General features: G+C 40.0%; 1 protein-coding gene across 1 annotated transcript; it reads left to right on the plus strand.

The window, feature by feature from the left end:
• Window positions 1–3466: 3466 nt before the first annotated feature.
• Window positions 3467–20324, plus strand: prmt8b (protein arginine methyltransferase 8b). The gene is made up of 10 exons (XM_042511488.1): window positions 3467–3944; window positions 5112–5336; window positions 8175–8330; window positions 10717–10780; window positions 11779–11921; window positions 12245–12332; window positions 15641–15756; window positions 17575–17725; window positions 19498–19619; window positions 19863–20324. Exons 1-10 carry the CDS (start codon window positions 3876–3878, stop codon window positions 19944–19946), a joined length of 1218 nt encoding a protein of 405 aa, XP_042367422.1. The 5' UTR covers window positions 3467–3875; the 3' UTR covers window positions 19947–20324.
• The last annotated feature ends 31 nt before the right edge of the window (window positions 20325–20355 follow it).

Consider the following 20355-nt stretch of genomic DNA (forward strand, 5'->3'; position numbering starts at 1 on the left):
TTTTGTTGTGTGATTTTTACCTAAAAGCTCTGTCACAATATTATTGTAAACACGTAGTTGTAAAGCATTTGACAAGTTCCCACACTCATGAAAAACCAGGAAAAGTTTTCACAGTCACATTTTCCATGCCTGAAAAAGTTATGGAGTTAATAAAAATCATTGATTGTTTTGAAAAGTAATGGAATTTTGCTGTGAATAATCATCCTTATAATCTTACATGAGGATAAATGTATTTTCTGTGACTGACGACTCAACATAATGTGGTTTTAATGTACATCAATGTGTGACATTTTTTTTTACCATCATGTACATTCATCATTTCCCCCCCAGTGCTCAGTCTCACTTTATGTGTGCCAACTAGCTAAAATTATGTTTAAATAGAGTGTCAATCTGATATATTCTAAAAGTTTGGCAAGAAAAAAACTACTTTGGGTCCTTGAAAAGCCATGAAAAAGTTTATTAATTTTGTCCATGAAAATATGTGGGACTCTGATTTGAACAACTCTATCACCAACATACTGCCATACAAAAATACACTATTATTTTTGAAGGAGGAATTAACAAACTTTGAAAATACCTCTGCTATTGACCTTTATGGTGCTTGTATACATTTCACAATTAGTGGGATTACAGTTTAACAGCATTAATGACCAACACACTCTGAGCAGTTTGCAGGTTTTGTGTTTTGCACAAAAGTCAAGGAGTTTAAACTTGTGATATTAAGGTCACCTAAACTATATCTAACCACAATGCCGCCAGTATAAACCAGTCTCAGAGAGCCCTGGCTCCTTGCAGTATTAACAAATTAGGTGTGTGACGCTACTCGCAGAGTAGAATAAATGCTTTGTGAGATTCGCAAGTCAATCAATAGTTGTCTGCCCACTGCATTCACTCCTGACTCCTGCCGATGTTTGCCTGCCCCCACACTGATTTCTGTGTGTGTGTGTGTGCCTGCTCACATTATCCTCAAGTGTGATGCGTGGGCCGATGTTCTTGAGCACCACTGATGGAGCTCATCCATAACTGTGACTAAAACCTGGTGTGTTTCATTGTATTTGGATTTCATTAATGGGACACGAGCCCATTTTTCCCTCAGTGACAAATATCTTGTGATATTTTTCTGAGCAGGTTACTACTGAATCCTTTGATGCAGCATGAAATGAGTGAGAGAGGTACAGATGCAGACATCAGCAGTGCGCCACAGAGAATGGAAATCAAACACCTAGAAGTTGGAGATATTGGTGTGGATGTACAGTAGATGTTTTATATTGTGTGAATTCAAAATGACATTAATACACTTCTTGTTTTGTCAGAGTATATTCCTTTTACGCTCACACACAAATGAGGAAATTCAAACAAATATCCTGCATATTAAGTTTGAGACATACCTCTCATCTTCCGGTGATGTGTCTGTGAAAACAAATAAGAGACATTAGTATTTGAGACCTAATAACACCTGAATACTTAATATTGAAATTTTAACACCACGGAATTAAAAAAATTGAAATATTCTATTTTTAAAACCATGTACCTGAATTAATTTTCTTTTTGGTAATTCACCTCTTTGAAATCAAAATATGACATTTCTTAATTTGCTATTTCAGATGCAGAAATTTGAATTTCAGAATTACAAACAAAACACACACACATACACACACACACACAAAAAACGACAGAAAAGAAGGTCAAAATATTTGAAATTTCTGGACTTGAAGTTTTTAGACTTAAATCTGAGCAACCGGATTTTATTTTATTTTATTTTTTTGAAATTATAAAACTTAAATGTTTGGATCTGGATTTGTGAACACTAAAAGAAAAACAAAATCAAATTCAGAATTTAAAACTGCATATCCAGATATTTCAGATTTTAATATCAAAGAATACAAATACTTCAAATTTAAATATGTCTCTCATGTGCCTCCCTGTACTCATTAAAAACAGATTAGGGTCAGCTTTGTTATTAAGTGACAGACTAAAGCAGACTGGTTTATGTTTACTGTGAGGTTGATGTCAAATATGAGTGTACATGCTCTACGATAGAAATAAAAAAAGGACAATTTGTGACCTGAAAGAACACCAGGAGAGGGCAGTGAATATTAAAAGAAAAAAGTGTTCAATCCTGATGCTGTCTATGGATTCAAAGTGTAAAGATGCTGTAGGCCTTAAGCCAGGTCACAATCAGTGATGACACAGCGGGTGTTTTGCCTTCAGCAGTCTTTGAGAAATGCCTGCCGTGACTTCACTGATTGGGATACTGTAGGAAGGCAACCTACTTAAAAGTTTTTCTTTTTTTTTTTTTTTTGGGATGCAGTTTGAAAAAAAAGTGTTCAGTCCTCTTAAAAGGGTGCATGATGATTTTTTTAAAAATGTAATATTTTTCTTAAACTACTCATTTTAGATTTTTCTCGCCATTGGTGTGTGGATATCCCATCACACCTAAGCTTCAGTGGTGGAAAAAGTAAGCAGCAAAAACATATCATGTGAATACTACTTGTACATTACAAACAATAGTCCTGCATTTTTTTTTGCTGAACCACATTCTCTGCTTAATTTTAAACATATTACCCCTACATTTACCCTTTATTTACCCCTATGTATTTGTATACCTTGCTGATTGTACTGAAAATGAAATTACATAATATTATTTATTTATATATATATTATATTACCTATTTCTTTTCCGTAATATATATATATATACACACACACACACACACACACACATATATATACATATATATGGGTTTAAAAGGCATGCTTTCTTTTTAAAAAAAAAAATGTCCAAAATCATACCATTTATCTTAGCCAACTGTGTAATATGGATGGAAGGCACATCCCAGCAACTCCCCTTCTCTGATAAATACAGTACAGTCCCCAAATTAAACTCGTGCACATGCGGCTGAGTTATTTAAATATTAGTATTTCACAGGAAATGATCGGCAATAGGCTATTGGAACCTGTAACTGTCACAACGGGCACTTTATTCAGCCACAGCCCGAGAAAATATATTAACAAATGAACAAAAAAAGTATCATAGTCTGCGTAATATTTTTTTCCCAACACATTAAACACCTATGTTATATAAGCGCGCGGCTGAGAGGCTCATTGGTTGGCGGAGAGCTGTGTTACTGCTTCTGTGGGAAAGTCTGGTGTGAGGAGGCATCCGTCCTTGGGAAGCAGAGATTCACACCTTTTCTTTTTGTGTGACTGCTAGGTATTTTTGTCACGATTAATTTCATGTCACCGGAGGGGGCTCGTGTGCAACGACGGTGCACGCGCACAGTTTGAACCCCTTTTAACTTTCTCTCCGGGAAACCCCTCGGGATTACGCAGAGGACTTTCCACAGCGCACACACGGAGAGAAGAATTTCAGTCTGTGGGTGCTCAGAGATGTCAAGTATTTCCAAGAGAAGAGGAGAAGCGTTTTGTGTGGAGTTTGGTGTCTAGACAGGGTTTTCTTTCTTATTTTTATTTTTTTACATTTTCTTGGATACTCTTTAAAAATGAGCGAGCAGGTAGGACGTCAGTGTCTCTTAAACGAGGCGCCCGGGTGTTGATGGACTCCTGCTGGGATCAAACCTGCAACCTTTTGCAGCACAGACCCTCCAGCCAATAGACGACTCCCCCCGTTAAAACAACCTGTATCCAGTTGACATTATGGATTTCTATACGTATCACCTCGCGCAAATCCATTTAACAACTTTTCCTGGGGAATGGATTTAATTTGATGGAAACTCTTCTTATAATGACTTTAATTTTTACGCGCATTCCAGCCACACATCCGGTGGCTTAGTGTTATTTTGGACACGTTTTTATAAAGATTTCACACCCTCCGTACACTTAAAAGAGTTGTAGCCTAAATCTCGTCGGCTCTCATGGGACTGAGGCATTCGTCGCGTTGTTTGCTGCTACGGCGGAAGATGGCGGAGGCGGACAGCTCGGAGGTAGGGACCTTGTGGTGTCCTGCAGCCGGCTATCGCCGGAACCGGGACAATCTCAATGTGCTTATTTAATCGTGACAGCACATTTGACTCGAATATTATGCACACATCTTTGTTTTTTCTCTATCATCATTAGCTACATTTAGAATCAGCGTTGCACTGTGATGGCGTGCAAGCAAAGCAAAGTGCATTTCTCAGAGTCCTGCAGATATTATAGGGGATCTAAGTAGAGCGATGTAACTGCAATAGTATTGATAATGCATGCATAGGGGTTGCAAGTGTGTTGAATGATCAGCTTTGGATGCATGGATGTATTGAACGAGTCTTCGTTCTCTGTCCTTGGTGCTGAAACGGAACCTGCATCTTTTACCGGCTCCTCTATGAGTCTCCTGCTTGTATAACGTAGGACAATGATTCCCAACTGGTTCATTCTTTGGGTTCAGATTTTTCCTCAATCATTAGTTCAAGGTCCGCACATAAGAGAACTTACATTACAAGTAACATATGGGTTTAAAACAAAACTATATTGCAAGAAAGAAGTGCAACTAGTTAAAACTGCAGGGATGTTTCTAGGATTTGAGGACAAGTTCTGACCTCGGTTGGAAAAAAAAACGCCACTGTTTTTTTAAATAAAAAAAAAAAAATTAAAGAAAACACGTTTTCTTAAATAAATGAATGCCAAAAAAAAATGTCCTTTTTAAAAACATCTTTTGGGGGGGGCGGGGTCCCTTCAAACTGTTGAGTAATTTTTAGGACACTTGCGGATTTTTTTGTGATTTTTATTTTATTTATTATTCATTTATATATTTATTCACTCATTTTAGTGATTTCTTTTTTCTTTTTTTTTTACTTTTACTTTAAGTTTTTTAGAGAAAACATGCCCTCCAGACATGGTCACGAGTCACTTGTGTGCCATTCAGACTGTACCCACGACCCACCAGTTGAGAACCACTGAAATAGGAGACCATATGTGAATTATTGGCTGCTTATTAGAAGAATCGCCTTTGGCTTGCAATTACTTGACTATGCCTCTATTAGCCCCGTATTAACCTGCACAGGTCCTCTAACTCAAAATGTCTGGACAGTGGACACACAATCACTCATTTTTGTCTGTAATGTCTAAATCCTCACACAAATTTTTCCCATCTCTCTTCTATTTCTCCTTAACAGCGGCAACAGCCTGTCACGTCCCCCCGCTCTCAGTCTGCCCAGCCCTCCCCACTGCCTAAACCAGTGCCTACTACCCACCATGTGCCCTGCGTCCCCCACACGCCTCATGTAGCAGCCCTGGCCACCTGTCCTGGTCGAGGCAAGATTGCCAAATTCATCAGCCCAGAGGACATGACATCACGGGACTACTACTTTGACTCATACGCCCACTTTGGTATCCATGAGGTAGGTCAGGCCAGGGCTGGCGAGTCTTGGTATGATAGATGGGGGGGGGTTAAAGAATGACACCAGATGCTTCCTGCTCTGTCCAACCTGATGCTCCCAAACTTGCCAAGGGATTTCAACCTTGTTAGTCTTGCCTTCTGTCAGCAGGATATGTCAAACATGTCAAATTGTTTAATTCCACACAATTTTGAGTGTGATCCAAATCTTCTTTCTGGCATAGATGCAATTTTATATATAACTAAGAAATTATTAAATACCAAAGCCTATTAATTGGATCTGAAAATCAACTGCAAAGGTAGAGAAGAAAAGCCACTTGGTAAAGGAACAGTTCACCCCCAAATCAAAAATACATATTTTTCCTCTCACCTGTAGTGCTACTAATCAATCTAGACTGTTTAGGTGTGAGCTGTCAAGTAATGGAGAAAGCAGCAGTAGAGATATCTGACGTCTAGATGGTACTTGGCTTGTGGTGCTCAAATCACCAAAAAATACAACTGAAAAATTCAACAGCAATGTCTCTTTCCAGAAATGATGACCCAGTTACTCAAGGTAATCCACAGACCTTGGTTTGAGTAGTTTCACATAGTGCTAGCTTACAAGGAGGATTTAGCGGCATCTATTGCCAAAAATGGTATATAATATTCATAAAAATGTTTGTGTTTTCATTATTTTAGAATGAGCCTTTCATCTTTCCACTTCCTCAAGTCCACTATGGTGTTCTACAATAGCCAAAAACAGACAAACATTTTTTTTAAAGACATTTTCGGGGGCTTTTTTGCATTTATTCATCAGGACAGATGTAGTGTAAAATGGGAGAGAGAGGGGACAACACACAGCAAAGGGCCGAGGTTGGAATAAAGAATACAACTGCTGCGGCAGCATTATAGCCTTTGTACGAGAGATGCCTACTCCACCAGGTGAGCTTCTGGCTACCCCAAAATGAGCAAAGCAAACTGTGAAATATTACCCTTTCAGGACTGTCACTGGTTTTCTGATTACCAGGAGCTAGGATAAACGCTATGGTTGTGCAATCAGGCACAACGTCAATTATGATTTATTGCAGTCGTAAATCAGGGAAGTCTTTCATCTACACCGAAAATATGTACCATGTATTATCATATTTTCACCATTCACTAAATCTAGGGAGCAAATATCTGGCTATCTGATAATTAGAAATTAAACAATAATCATTGTCATTAATCATTCAGACTTGATATTAAAGTTCAAAAAATAATGGAACTTCAACCATAAATGTACTTAAGACAATGGGAACTCACACTCTCACTCAGTCAAGCAGTTGTTGCCAGTAGAGCCTGTGGTTCTGATGCAGGTGGTGTTAGAAAGGGCTCACACCTGAAATAAATCCCCTATATACAGGCACTCATCAAACCAGGCTCCTCCCTCCTCCTGCTTCTCCTCAGACAGCTCCTCCTCCAGCCCTGCTCCTCACAGCACGAACACTGACTTTAGATAGGGCCATTTATGTTTTTGAGTCGGCCACAGTAGTTGTCCTGCACGCTTGGCACATGAGAGAAATTTCAGTTCTGCAACCTCATGGCTAGATACCACTAACTGCTACACTCTGGACCTTTAATGTTCACATTTGGTGCTGTGACGAGCACAAGCCTCTCCTCCATGAGTCGATGCACGCTTCCCTCTGCGCGTTGATATGTTTGATGGATGTTGTTTGGTTAAAAGAAACTAGTTCCTACATGAAACTGCTCAACTGCTGTTGGGTCTTTCAACAGCAATGTCTTTGATTTTAGCACTACAAGCCAAGTGCCATCTAGTTCCATTATATTAGAGAAAAGGCAGACATCTCTGCAGCCAATATCTTAAAATATCGATTTATGATTTTGGGTGAACTGTCCCTTTAAGCCCAAAAAGCTGCTATAAACAGCAATTTAAATATCCTAGTGAAGTACAAATACAAGTTAAGTGCTTTCAAACACAAGGTTAAACACAAGTAGGAAACCAAACACGTCAACAACACACAGAAATCTCTCAGAAGCCTACAGAAAAAATACATTATATTAGAGCATCAAAATACAACCTAATGATTCCTCTAAGTTGGAATAAAGTCCAAACATAAACCTCAGATGCAGCTGTCCGCCTACAATCTTGTGGGGAAATTGAGAGTGGAGAGTGTCTCTTAGCTGACAAAAGAGGAGTTTTTTTTCCATTACCAGCTAGTATGAAAGAAACCCGATGCATGATAATAGTCCATATTCAGTACTCCAACAATGAAAACAGTCTGTCTTTTGCAGCCAGTGAACTGCTGAAGATAATTGGAAAGCTATACCTTTGCTACTGACCTTGATCTGCGAAGGAGCGGTGGTGGTGGTGGTGGAAAAGTTTGGGGACATATAGACCCTTTTAAATAGTGCCCATATTTAGCATGTGGGTCAGGTTTTTGTCTGCTTGCAGACAAAGAGAGTGTCCTGATTAGAGGAGTGCAAGGCAAGAAAGACGAAAAGTGGGATGTGTGAATGGGCTCAGGGAGATGGATATCAGGCGGTCCCCAAAGGCTTTGTGTTGTACTCCTGTCTATTTCAAGAAGCTCTGCCACTGTCACAAAGGCTTTTGGCCTAAATACTGCTTTATCTACCTCATTTTATGCGAACACAATGATGTAGTCACGTGCTGATGAAAATGTGCATAACATTTCTGCATAATGTATACACATTTGTGTCATACGTGTATTATGTACTCCTTCGAGGATTTGTATGAATTCCTGTCCTTCAGGTAGTGTTAGCAGTTCAAACTAAAGTGGTTTGCATGTTATGCAAGATTGTAATTATGCACCACAGCTCTCAGTTTTATCTCTGATTTAAACAGGAGATGCTGAAGGACGAGGTGCGGACGCTGACCTATCGGAACGCCATGTACCACAACAAGCATGTGTTCAAAGATAAAATTGTCCTGGATGTCGGTAGCGGCACGGGAATCCTTTGCATGTTTGCTGCCAATGCCGGCGCCAAACACGTCTATGGGGTGAGACAGACAGATTAACGATAAACAGATACACCACAGTTTCTTTTCTACATCAAAATCATACAACAGTTTCTGCTTTTGTTGAAATCTTTATGGCAGAGCAAAGCCGCACACTCTATTAAGGTCCAAATTAATATCATATCTGGCTCTGCTGTCACATTATCTCTCATCCGTGGCCTTTCATTCCCCATATGCACACACATATCGTACAAGTCCTCTTCAAATTTCACTGCTGGAAAAATGATCTTTTCATAAAATCCTGCTGTCTATGATGTAGAAAAACAAAAATATTTTTGAAATTGGTGCTACACGACGAACAAAAAGGACCTGCTGCAGAAGTAGAAAACCTACAACTACCAGAATGCTTTGTGATGCACCAGAACAGTAAACAACCCCGTTGATGGGTGACATAATGCAAATTTGTTTTGGCTTTCTTGTCTGAAAATACAATGTGATCTTATACCAACTTGTCATATTTTGCCGCTTGGACAGAAAGTAAAATGAAGTCAGTCTTTTGCATTACATCTTGATGAAGAAGGTGTCAGTGATAAAGCTTAGGCAACAAAACTACTTGGATATGGTAAGAAAAAGATTTTGGATGTTACCACAAAACACCTGGCTTTGAGTGGCACAAATGTGGCAAGGAGGGCCACGCCAAAAAAAAAAAAAAAAAGAAAAAAGAAAAAGAAAAAAAACTAACCTGGCTTTGAGTGCCACAAATGTATCTGGAAAGGCAGTAGTGTGTAGCCAAAAAACACACCCAGTGTTGAGTGGCGTAATTGAAGCTGGAAAGCATTTAAAAGACAGCAGCATGTTGCCAAAAAACACCTAAGATTGAGTAGCACAAACACTACTGAAAAATATTTGAAAGGCAGCGGCATGTTGCTGAGCATCTCATAATACTGCGGAATGGTTTAAATTGGAATTGGTGGAAAGCCTGGTGTATCACACACAGACACGAAACAGGGACACTGTCTGAACTGCTCTTTAATGCTCTGGGAGGGAGAGCTTGAAAACAACATGGCACCCATCTGGTAATGAACAAGATGGTAACACAGTGAAATAGTGAGCAAAAATATGTTCCTGATGACATTTTAACCCTTTAAAACCTGAGCAAATGCGCTTGCTTTCTTGCAAAAACATGGTAAGAGGGTGTGATAGAGATGGGATCATGACAGCAATCACAATAACATAAACTGAAACAGTAGACTTTCCTAAAGAGGGCAATGAGTATCTTAACAAAAAATTACCCAAGTATTAGTGAAAATTTACAAGAAAATTAACTAAAAGTCAGCCAAAAGAAAAGTAATTAAAAACAAAAACAGGAATGTAAGGAAGTGCTAAAACAATAAAAAGGGAAAAAATCTGTAACATGATAGTTGTTGTGAAGTTGTAATAATTTTTATCTTTTTATTTTTTATCACATTTTCAGGTCATTCTCTTTTCACCTTTTACTAATTCTTGCAATTTAAAGACCATTTCTTGCCAATTTGCTCTTTGCCCCTATTTCCCATGTTTGCAAAAACCAATTTGCTCACATTTTAAAGATTTAACAGCTTGTGAAAGGCGCTGAAATGCAGGATTCACAGAGCAAAAGACAATAGAGTTGTATATATTTGATCACTACCGTCTTGTTTTACCATTTGACGGGAGTTTGGTCTGAGTTTGAGAGAGAGAGAGAGAGAGAGAGAGGGGCGGCTCTCTCTCTTGATCTGCTGCTGTACATTTTGTGTCCGTTGCGGCAGGCGTAAAAGAAATGAGAACGCACAATCAGTAGTTCAAGCAACAGCTTGAGAGCCAGAGAAAATCATATCATCCAGTAAGATCTTGCTGGCAATAAGCAGTAAGATCTGGGAACTGACACAGTTCATTTACACGTTATACCCACACAGTTTTGATACAGACCTGATTTGAAATCGACAAAGTATCCCTTTAAGGGATAGGTTTGTGTGCTCATCTCTCTCTTAGACAATCTTACACACACAGGTAGGCAGTAAGAGATATACAGCTCCCCTCGTCACAGGTTTGCCAGCAGTGTCTCCCACAGTTATGTATGATTCATATACTGTATTACACTTATGGATCGGAGAGCAGAATGATTTATTGGTTTTCATGCTGCACAGGATCTGAAATGAGTGATCATGGACATTAGTGTGTGGATGGATTGGCAGGCTTTGATTAAATCTGCCCCTCCAGTATTACCCCAAAGGTTAACCTACTGTATAGGGAGAGAAAATGACAGCGAACACCACTGCAGATCAGGTTGTTTCCAAGCTAAGGAATAAACATATTTGTCATAAATTATTAAAACAATGGAAATTGGCATTGTTACTCAGAAACAATGTAGATATTGGGATAAACAGTTTCTGTGTCCTTGTGCCCTCAGATTGAATGTTCAAGCATATCGGAATATTCTGAGAAGATTATCAAGTCAAATCACCTACACAATGGTAAGTCGAAGCAGTTTTCCATCTCTACTATATTTCTCATATCCATCTGTCTGAATGCAGAGCAGCGCGATGACATCTGGATTAGAAGTAGCGTGAAAAATCTGCATATTTCCATCATTACCGTCACACCCGACAACATTAGTCACAGTTCTAATGGTTAACTGGCAGCTCGCCTCTGATGTCAAATAACCATAATCCCTGCTATCAATCATAATTCCCTCAGTGGTGCTAATTGCAATTGTAAAATGCCACCCTGAACTTCACAGATGGAGGACTGTCAACAGATGGTGGGTTTCATAACGTGTTCATTTGACAGCAGGCTGCTTTTTGTTTCTTTTACATGTAGATTTCAGGTGTTTTGAAAGGTAACCTCAGCGTTTTTCACCGTAGTATCTGACATTTTTGCATTGAAGTGACTAATGGGAACAACCATTTTAAAAATGTGTCCAGTATTGAGTAGAACTGAAGCCAGCAGCTGCAAAACACAATGCCTGTCAGTGGCAAAACAAGCACTTTAGTGGAGGTAATTGACGATGCACAAGTGCCCCAAGTGGTTACACTGAAGCTTGTTTCGTGGCTACTGGCTGCAGTGTCTCGCTCAACACTGGACTGATTTCAGAAAATGTTTTTCCCACTTGTCACTTGTGTACAAAACCATAGGAAAATATGATCCAGGTTGAAAAATACCTTTTAAGATGTCATGTGCAAAGCATGCAGTTATCAAAACAGAGACAAAATTCCCTTTTTTAAAGTCTGTCTCCCAGTATCTTCATATCACGGGTCAAAGAGGCCAGATTGCAAAAAGAGACAAATCCATGGATAAAACAGGGAGCCATGCGATGAGCGCAGTAATTCAGATGTGCTAATTTACAGCGGTCCCAAAGCACAAAAACTACATCATCTGAGAGTAGAGCTATTGTCCGATTTGCATTGATGTGATGAAGATGCCAAGGAGTAATTTGTTGCCTGCTGTTTTTTCGTGGCTCTCCACCCCGCAGTCATTACCATCTTCAAGGGCAAAGTGGAGGAGGTGGAGCTGCCTGTGGAGAAGGTGGACATTATCATCTCGGAGTGGATGGGCTATTGCCTTTTCTACGAGTCCATGCTCAATACCGTCATCTTCGCCAGGGACAAGTGGCTGGTATGATGCTGGAGGCTTGTGGAGAGCTGGGCTTATAGTGTGTGTGTGTGTGTGTATGTAGCTGGACCAATAAGGCTTTTGACACATAAACACACCAGACAGTGATGAAGTAGAGAATTTACTGTACGCTTGCATGGATGTGTCTGCTGCTTAGATGCTGAGGTTATATATAAATGACACTGTTTCTCATCTCAGTAGCTGCCTACCGGCTTCAAACTCACTATGTGTGATCTTATATTACACGCCAGGTGTGCAAAGAGTAAAGGTGATGGATGACCTGTATGTGTGTGGTTGTGTGTGTGTGTCCGTGTGTGCATATTCAGAAACCTGGAGGCCTGATGTTCCCTGACAGAGCGGCTCTCTATGTGGTAGCCATTGAAGACAGGCAGTACAAGGACTTCAAGATCCATTGTGAGTAATTATGGGAGATTTGTTTTTTTTTTTTTTGCTCTCACATTTTGTCTTTCTCTGTTTCCCACTCAGCTGTGCAGTGCATAATTAATGACCACTGCGCAGACAAAGTAAAATCACACTCCAGTTAGATCTAAAATCATGCAGGCCAACTTTCTAATAAGCCATTCTTAAGAAAAGCCAAAGCTAAAAGAGCTGTGAAAAATCAGTTTGGCTGATGTATTACTGCAGACTGTGAGAAATGACAAAGTCATTAATAAAAAGGTCATTGGTTTGTCACATTTTAATAAGCCAGAAAGAGTTTCTCCTCCAAAACAACCTCTCAGGTTTGGGTTTAAAGTAGGGTTGTCAGTGTTAACGTGTTAATTGCGATACGATTAAGACAAATCGGGTAATAATTGCTTTACGTCTACAATATGGACTTAATTTTTGAAATGCAAAATAATGGAATTAAAAGAAAAACATTATCATAGATGCAAGGAATTAACTAGTGAAATTCTGTGATTAATCATGAGATTAAAAAACTTATTTGACTGCTGTAGTTTAAAATCTTAATAACATATTGATACATTGATTTTCGCCAGCAGCCCCTTTGTAGACTGGTTAAAATGTCTAGTTAGGATAGCTTAATTGGACATTCATCAATAACATTGACTGGACATTTACAGAAAAGGTAGCAAATTTTCCTTTTAATACATAATTTTTATTTGTGCATTGATCAGTAACAATCCATTACATCCAATATGGGCTGTTGTGTATTTTTTTTAGCTAAGTTATTTAATATTATATATATTATATTATCATCCCTCGAAGATATCAGTTATTTAATCATGAATTCCTCACTTTGTGCTACACTGGCTGTGAAAGTGGAGTTCACCTGCTTATAAAGCTGTGCCAGCAGTGCCCAGGCATACCAGGACGTGTACTGGAGCGAGCTTTAAAACATAGCATTCGATGACAAAAATAATCAATTGTCATCTGCTTTCTCGGCCCTGCTAGTCCTCCTTTTCTTTTTTATGGTTTATCTTCAGAATCCCTAAAAAAGGTCTCCAGCACACCTCTGTCCAAGTGAGGAGTAAAACTTTTGTGCATCGTAACACACACGCATGGGCTTTCCCAGCAGCAGCATCCAACAAAAACTGCCCACGCTGATATTCATAGCTGCAGAATGATTCAGTTTGTGTTAACATAGGAGGACTTTTGAGTCAAGGCATCACCAGTTTGTGTTCTCAGCAGATCAGGTCCTGGAAGGTCCCTGTCGGACCCTGCAGCCTCCCTGCTGCAAATCTTTGACCAACCAAAACATCCTCTTCACTTATTTTTTAATGCAAAATTTAACTGCACAACAGCTGTTAGCACAGACAACAAGGTCAAGGTCATGTTGAATTAACAACGAGATGGGGATGTGACAAATCAGGGAAGGACGCATCACGACTGAGGCAAACCAGAAGCAAACATGGGTGTCTGCATTTTCTTCATCATCGTTTTCAAAGTCTCAACCAAAACACGAACTTGCAGTTTTCAAACTAAAACAGGATTGCTAGTATTTTCAAATGCCTTTTTTTAGTGGTTTGAATACACTTGAGTTGTGTGAATGACAGGCATTAATGAAGCAAAAGTTAAACATATTGGTGCCGATGTTAGTCTTAGTAAGTCGTACCATAAGTAAACCAACAAGGTGCCTTTATCCTGCAGTACATTCTCTGCTCTGAACTCCCTGCATGTGTTCAAATAGTTTTCACAGCAGGAGCGCTGAGCTTAACATTGTGATCCAGATCAAAGCACCAATATTAAAGGTGCCATTCACTCTTGAGCTCGAAGCATCGAATCTGGGTTAATAACTCCAACCGAGTTTCCTTTTGCTGCGCAGGTGGCCTTTTCTGTTCTGTTCCATCCACACATGCACATAAAGGTTCAAACATTCATATAAATCCCAAAAGAATTCAGTCTATCCAAACCTCTAGCGCTCTTATTTTTAGTTTCTCTTTGCGTTGGTGGCATGTTCCACCTTCTCATCGCTCAGACTTAGTGTTTGGCCTCCTGACAAAGCAAGGTGGAGTGGAGGGACAGAGGGAATGGGGGAGGGAAAGCCTGCTCAGTGTGTTTTCAGCCCAAATTATGATTTAAAAAAAAAAGCCTGCCAGACATGGTGGAGGAGGCGGAGGAGGCCAGAGTCTATTTTGAGGAGGCCTTGTCTTTCTCCACAGAGGGGCTGGATAGACAGAAAGACAGCGTGAGTGCAGGACTGTTTTTCCTGGCAGGGTTAAGTGCTTTATTTTATTTTCTCTCCTACCTTTTTTTGCGCTGACAGCTTGGCAGGAACAGAGAGAACAGAGCTATGCAAGTGTGAGAAAATTCAGAAAGTAAAAATCCAGAAAACAAAAATCTTTGTGCAATTGTATTCACAAACCGTTTTCATTCTCTGATACCGATGCTCAAGGTATTCTATAGCATGAGTTTGAGATGCACTGGGCTTTCAACCAACTCCACTTCACTCAACTTCACCCAGGAGACTTCCTTTTGTGTCCAGCCATTTCCAGCAGTAACCGTGGTGACGAGCAGCTATTTCTTAATCAGAGATCAGCACATTTCCTGCTGTGGTTGCGGCAACAACAAGCAGCAGTTTTTAAGGCAAAAGTTGGACCATTTTTGGCGGTGGTTGTGGCCACAATAGCTATTTTTAAGAGGCAAATGGGCACATTTAAAGTGGTGGTTGTGGCGACAACAACCGGGTGTTATGACCCAAAACATGATCTTTTCCCAGCCATAACCAAGACTTTTCTGTGACTTGACTTAACTACACATTCACCACAGTATAAAGAAACGGTTCACTATTTTCATTTTTTTCCTCATGAATTAATGCTATTGGTCCCCCTCTACGTCCATCAGTGGGCTTTACTATTCTCAATGATATATTTAAAAAAAAAAAAAAAACGCTTGTGGCTAAAGCTCCTATCCCCCTTGGATCCTTTTAAAAACACCATTTTTTCCTTGAAAAATAGCAACTTCGGAGAGAAGAGGTTTGTGCCTGACAGCAGCGTTATGAAACATACAAATGTAACAAATTTCTGGTTTGCAGAAAGTAACATTTGTTCTGGCAATTGGGTTTTTGTGTCTTATCTAGTATAAAACCAAAAGTCAGCAACATTTTAATCAAGCTATGTTCCCAGATCTTAGCAAGTAGTTTTGGTGAACCTTTGTTATCTGTGAAGTTTATTTTGAAAAGACATTGTATGAATTTAATGAGAGGAAACTGACACATCCAATGTTGATATTCACGAGTGCTGTATTTGTTTGTGCATGTGCAGGGTGGGAAAACGTATATGGTTTCGACATGAGCTGCATTCGCAATGTGGCCATCAAAGAGCCTCTGGTGGATGTGGTAGATCCCAAGCAGGTGGTGACGAACGCCTGCCTCCTAAAGGTCAGTCTACGTCCTTGTGTACGAATCTGTGCAGGGCGAAGGAGTGTACTCTGGGAAAGCCTGTGTGTTTGAGGAACACACCAAAACAAACAAGGTTTTTCATCTTTTGTGTTCTGCTACCAGATACATGCATCCAAAAAGAAGTTAGAGACGACAAGTCTCTGATCATTCCCAGTCTGCCGAGTCTATTTTCTAGTACATAATAAAGGTGTCTGGGGAGCTGTAATAGTCTGCAGCTCTGTCTCCATGCTCAAACAGTGGCTTGTCTTTCATCTCACAAATGAACAGAGGATAAGAGCATTCAGGGAGGTGATAGCTTTTTTGTTTGTCCCCTCTACCTTTCATTTCTTTTCGCTGTTCCCTCTCTGTGCTGTAAGTCATGTTTTTTTTTCCATTTCGATTATCCGATTTCTCCCTTCTCTCTCTCCTTTTTTGTTTCATGTCAGTTTCTAGTCACATTTCTCTTCTCTTCCTTCTTAATCACGGCTTCTTACCCTTCATCTCCTGTCACATTTTAAGCAATGTCAAGCCTCACTAGTTTGAGGGAATAGGGAGGTCTCACTCTGTCTCTGCCTCTGTGCGATGGTGAAATGTCACACAAGAGCAGACATTGAGTCACCAGAGGGAATAAAGTGGACTCTCTGTCTTTTATGAGCACCAAAGCTCCTTTTGTGTTCAAAAAGGTGATTTATATGTGTGTTTGGACAGGTGGTTACTACACTCTTAGAAATAAAGGTTCCTGAAGGGCTGAGGTCTTTGAGGGTTTGGTGTAACCAGAATGTCCAGCTGGTCATGCCAAAAGCATCTTTGATGGACATTTGCCAGTTCATTATATTCATCATAAAATAAAATCTCTTAATGCATATTATGGAACCCTCTGAAAGGGATCCGTGTGGTTCTATTATGGGGGCAAGCCAAAGAACCCTGGGTGGTTCTAGTAAGCACCATCATTTCAAAGAGTGTAGGTGGTTAGTGACATGCTGGTCTGAACATTCATTCTCACCATCTGTATGTCTTTCATATGAATGCATTCAGGGCTAATTCACCCCTTTCACACCCGCCGCCAGCCACATCACCCCATCTTAAATCAAACTGCCACTCATTCCTCGCACGCTAAAATTACAAAGTCGCTCCCAGGGAGTTTTTTTTTCTCCTCCTTCAATTTGCTGTATATGATACTGGCCTGCTATCATTGGAGAGGACAGAGGTGTTAAATCACAATCTGTCATGCTGATGCCACATGGCCGAGCGATCCGTAGCCCAATAGGCCGGGCGAGATGAACAGTGTGCGTGTTCTCCATCCTCTTAAATGCAACATTATGCATGACCGGCTCCACTCCTATTTTGGAGCAACAGAGATGCCTGCCAGGTAACAAAATGTGATACTTAGATTTGTAGCCATATTCATCAGGCAGCGCTTGATTTAGACACGAGCAAACACACACACAGACACACACACACACAGCTTCCCTCCCTTGTAGACTTGAGGGAGGACACCCACACAGCATGTGTACTGTGAGCAGGCTTCGTTTGCCAGCCATGATTCAACCTGTGGGCTTTCACACGCACACACACACACACACACACACACACACACACACACACACACACACACACACACACACAGTTATCATGGTGAATAATCAAGCAACGATTGACATATACTGTACATGTACTGCATGTGTGTGTGAGAGATGGCAAATGGGTGTGACATCTTGTGTCTCTGCTTCAACATGTACTGTGCTGTTTTCCTGTAATATTTCATGAACTGAAAAGCACAGAGACCTCTTGAAAAATTCAATACTCTATTTTTTGCAGGAAGTGGACATCTACACTGTGAAGCCAGAGGACCTGTCCTTCACCTCAGCCTTCTGCCTGCAGATCCAGCGCAACGATTACGTGCATGCCCTGGTCACTTATTTCAACATCGAGTTCACCAAGTGTCACAAGAAGACTGGTTTCTCTACCGGTGAGTAATTTCTCCTTAAAGTTATTTTTTAATACGCCAACGTTAGATTTTCTGTATATTCTCTTACTCACACCAAATGGTGTCTAGCGACAGCGCTTTTTGCTTCTTCTATCAAAAGAAGGTGGTAATGGGAAAAAAGGAGTAAGTTGACATTTTTAAATTCATACACTTAAATTATTTTTTTTTTCAGTTTTCTAAATTAGAGCAGAAAATGTTGTCAGATCATATAAAACTTTGAGCAAACTGTAAGTCAATCATTTCCAAAGCAATCTTCTATCCAGTTGGTCACTGGAGCCTCAAAAGCTGTGCAAATAACACCAAAATATCTTCATGGCTGGATACCACTAGAGGTAAATAAGAAATCTTTTTCTTTATTATTTGATATAAACAACCCTTTAAAGGGATAGTTCTGAGTTTTTGAAGTGGGTTGTATGAGGTACTTTTCCAGCTAGTGTGTTTCTAACATAACACCCACTAACATCTGGCTTTTGAATGCAACGAGAATTCACACATGGGTCAAATGACTTTGCAGTAAGCACAGGTTTTTATCGCCTCCGGCTTCGATTGGCATTGATAAAAACACAATACATGTTAATTTCAGGTCCTTCACCAACCAAGATGCAATGATTCGCCATTGCTAATTACCATCCATCTCCACCTAAGCAGCGCTCAAATGTTATTCCAAATTAATCTGCACCGAGTTTGAAAGAGAGATTGAACAAGTAAGACTTTTATATAAAGAGATGAAACCCCTGAAAAGTTCTCAAAGAACTCTGTTCCTGCTACTGTTTACTGTTTACCTGTTCTCCTGCCTGTCCGTGATGTCACACAGACACACCAGCAAAACAACACACATACACAAAAGTTGACAGACAGGCAGACTCTTCTGCTGCAGCGGTGTGTTCACTGGCAGTGGGAATGCAGTCTAATGCTTATATTTAGCAGGTTTACCCATGGAGTAAAGTAATACACTGACTATGGATAAATATATCATACAAACCCAATTAAAAATATCCAAACTACCTATTGCAAGCTTTTAAAATCCACAAAATTTAGAGAAGAGTACATAAAAGTACATGTAGCCGGTAACACATACATTCAGTTTTCACACCCTACAGGGAAATATCCAACAAGTATTCCAAATTTCATTTTTAATCTTTGAGATCAAGCATTTTAAGTCGTTAATCAATGTCCATTAAAAAAAACAAACAAATAACCCCTGCACTTCAGCATCTTGGCTCTTGGCTACACTCTGCTGGTGTTACATGAGCCGACCCTGTGTTTGCACCGACAGAATTACCAAGCGCTTCTGGTAATGTGGTGTCGAGGACGCCTATTATAAGAGTTGCTAAGCTGTTATGTAAGCTTATGTTAATACATTCATGCATCCAGCACTTACATAATATTGTGTAGAGGAGGTTCTATGTTTGGCTGAGTCTATTGGGCCCAAGGCTGAGCATCACTGAAGGAGTTCTCTTCGATCAGCCTCTGTATTTCTCCCACAGGGTGAGTGAGTTTCAAACGCTCTGCTGTTAAATTTGTTCCATGTTAACATGCCCAAGGGAGCCGAGTGTCCACTGAAACCAATACGTTTTGTACATTTTATAATTTCTCACACTCCCCTCAACTTTCTTTGTCCTTTCCTCACTGCTCCTTTTCTGTTTAACCTCCGTTCACCTTCCTTTTCTCTCTATATCATGTTCCTTTTTATGTCTGTCTCTTGCTGGTGTTCATGTGTTCTTCCCCTCCACTCCTCCTCTCCTCGACCTCAGCTCCAGATGCTGCCAGCACACACTGGAAGCAGACAGTGTTTTATTTAGAAGACTACTTGACTGTCAAGAAGGGGGAGGAGATCTTTGGCAGTATCACTGTCAGACCCAATGAGAAGAATGTGGTAAGACCCATAAAAAATAGCCACAAAATTCTCAATAGATTAAAATTAGATGAAAAAAATGTAATATTCAGTTTTCTAATAAATGCAGCGAAGTAAAACGTACAATTTTTACATCAAGTAGAAGTATAAAATAGAATGATATTTGAATACTCAAGTACAAGTAACTCAATTTTGTATGTAAAGGGAACTTGTGTTGTTTCTATCCAAGATTTGAATGATTAAATATTGTTTTGTCTTTCGTAGCGTGACCTGGAGTTCACCCTGGAGTTAGACTTTAAAGGACAACTGTGTGAGGCCGCCATTTCCCACGACTATAAAATGCGTTAGGAATGACGACAACCAACCAGCTATCCTCAGCCCCTCTTGACACACTCGGAGAGGGGGGGCGGCACAGGCTCTCCATCGAGCATTCCAGTTGGCCAGCGAGGGCGAGCAGACGCATCTGATTGGATGCCAGCACCCAAGTGATGTCATCAGACTGGGCAAGTATCTATCAGCAATAGTGCCATCACCTGTACCAACTTGATCGACTCGGGCACATCGTTGAATGTAACATCCTAAATGAACTTGATTTTTGTTTTCTCTCACTAGTTTCTGGAAATTGCATTATTTTGAGTATAAGACGGAAAGCTGTTATGAGTCGTTATATTGATAGTGAAGCTAATTGAAAGCACCAATCTGCATGATGTTGAGAGGGGTACAGCACAGTCATCATCTGTTTTTCCTTTTTTTTGAA

The sequence above is a fragment of the Plectropomus leopardus genome, chromosome 22 (genome assembly GCF_008729295.1).
Source record: "Plectropomus leopardus isolate mb chromosome 22, YSFRI_Pleo_2.0, whole genome shotgun sequence".
In the NCBI taxonomy this organism is placed as follows: Eukaryota; Metazoa; Chordata; class Actinopteri; order Perciformes; family Serranidae; genus Plectropomus; species Plectropomus leopardus.

Coding starts and splice junctions, on each gene's coding strand:
- prmt8b (XM_042511488.1), top strand. CDS start 3,876: ATGGGACTGAGGCATTCGTCGCGTTGTTTGCTGCTACGGCGGAAGATG. Junction 10,781..11,778: donor GTCAAATCACCTACACAATG/GTAAGTCGAAGC, acceptor TCCACCCCGCAG/TCATTACCATCTTCAAGGGC. Junction 11,922..12,244: donor TCGCCAGGGACAAGTGGCTG/GTATGATGCTGG, acceptor GTGCATATTCAG/AAACCTGGAGGCCTGATGTT.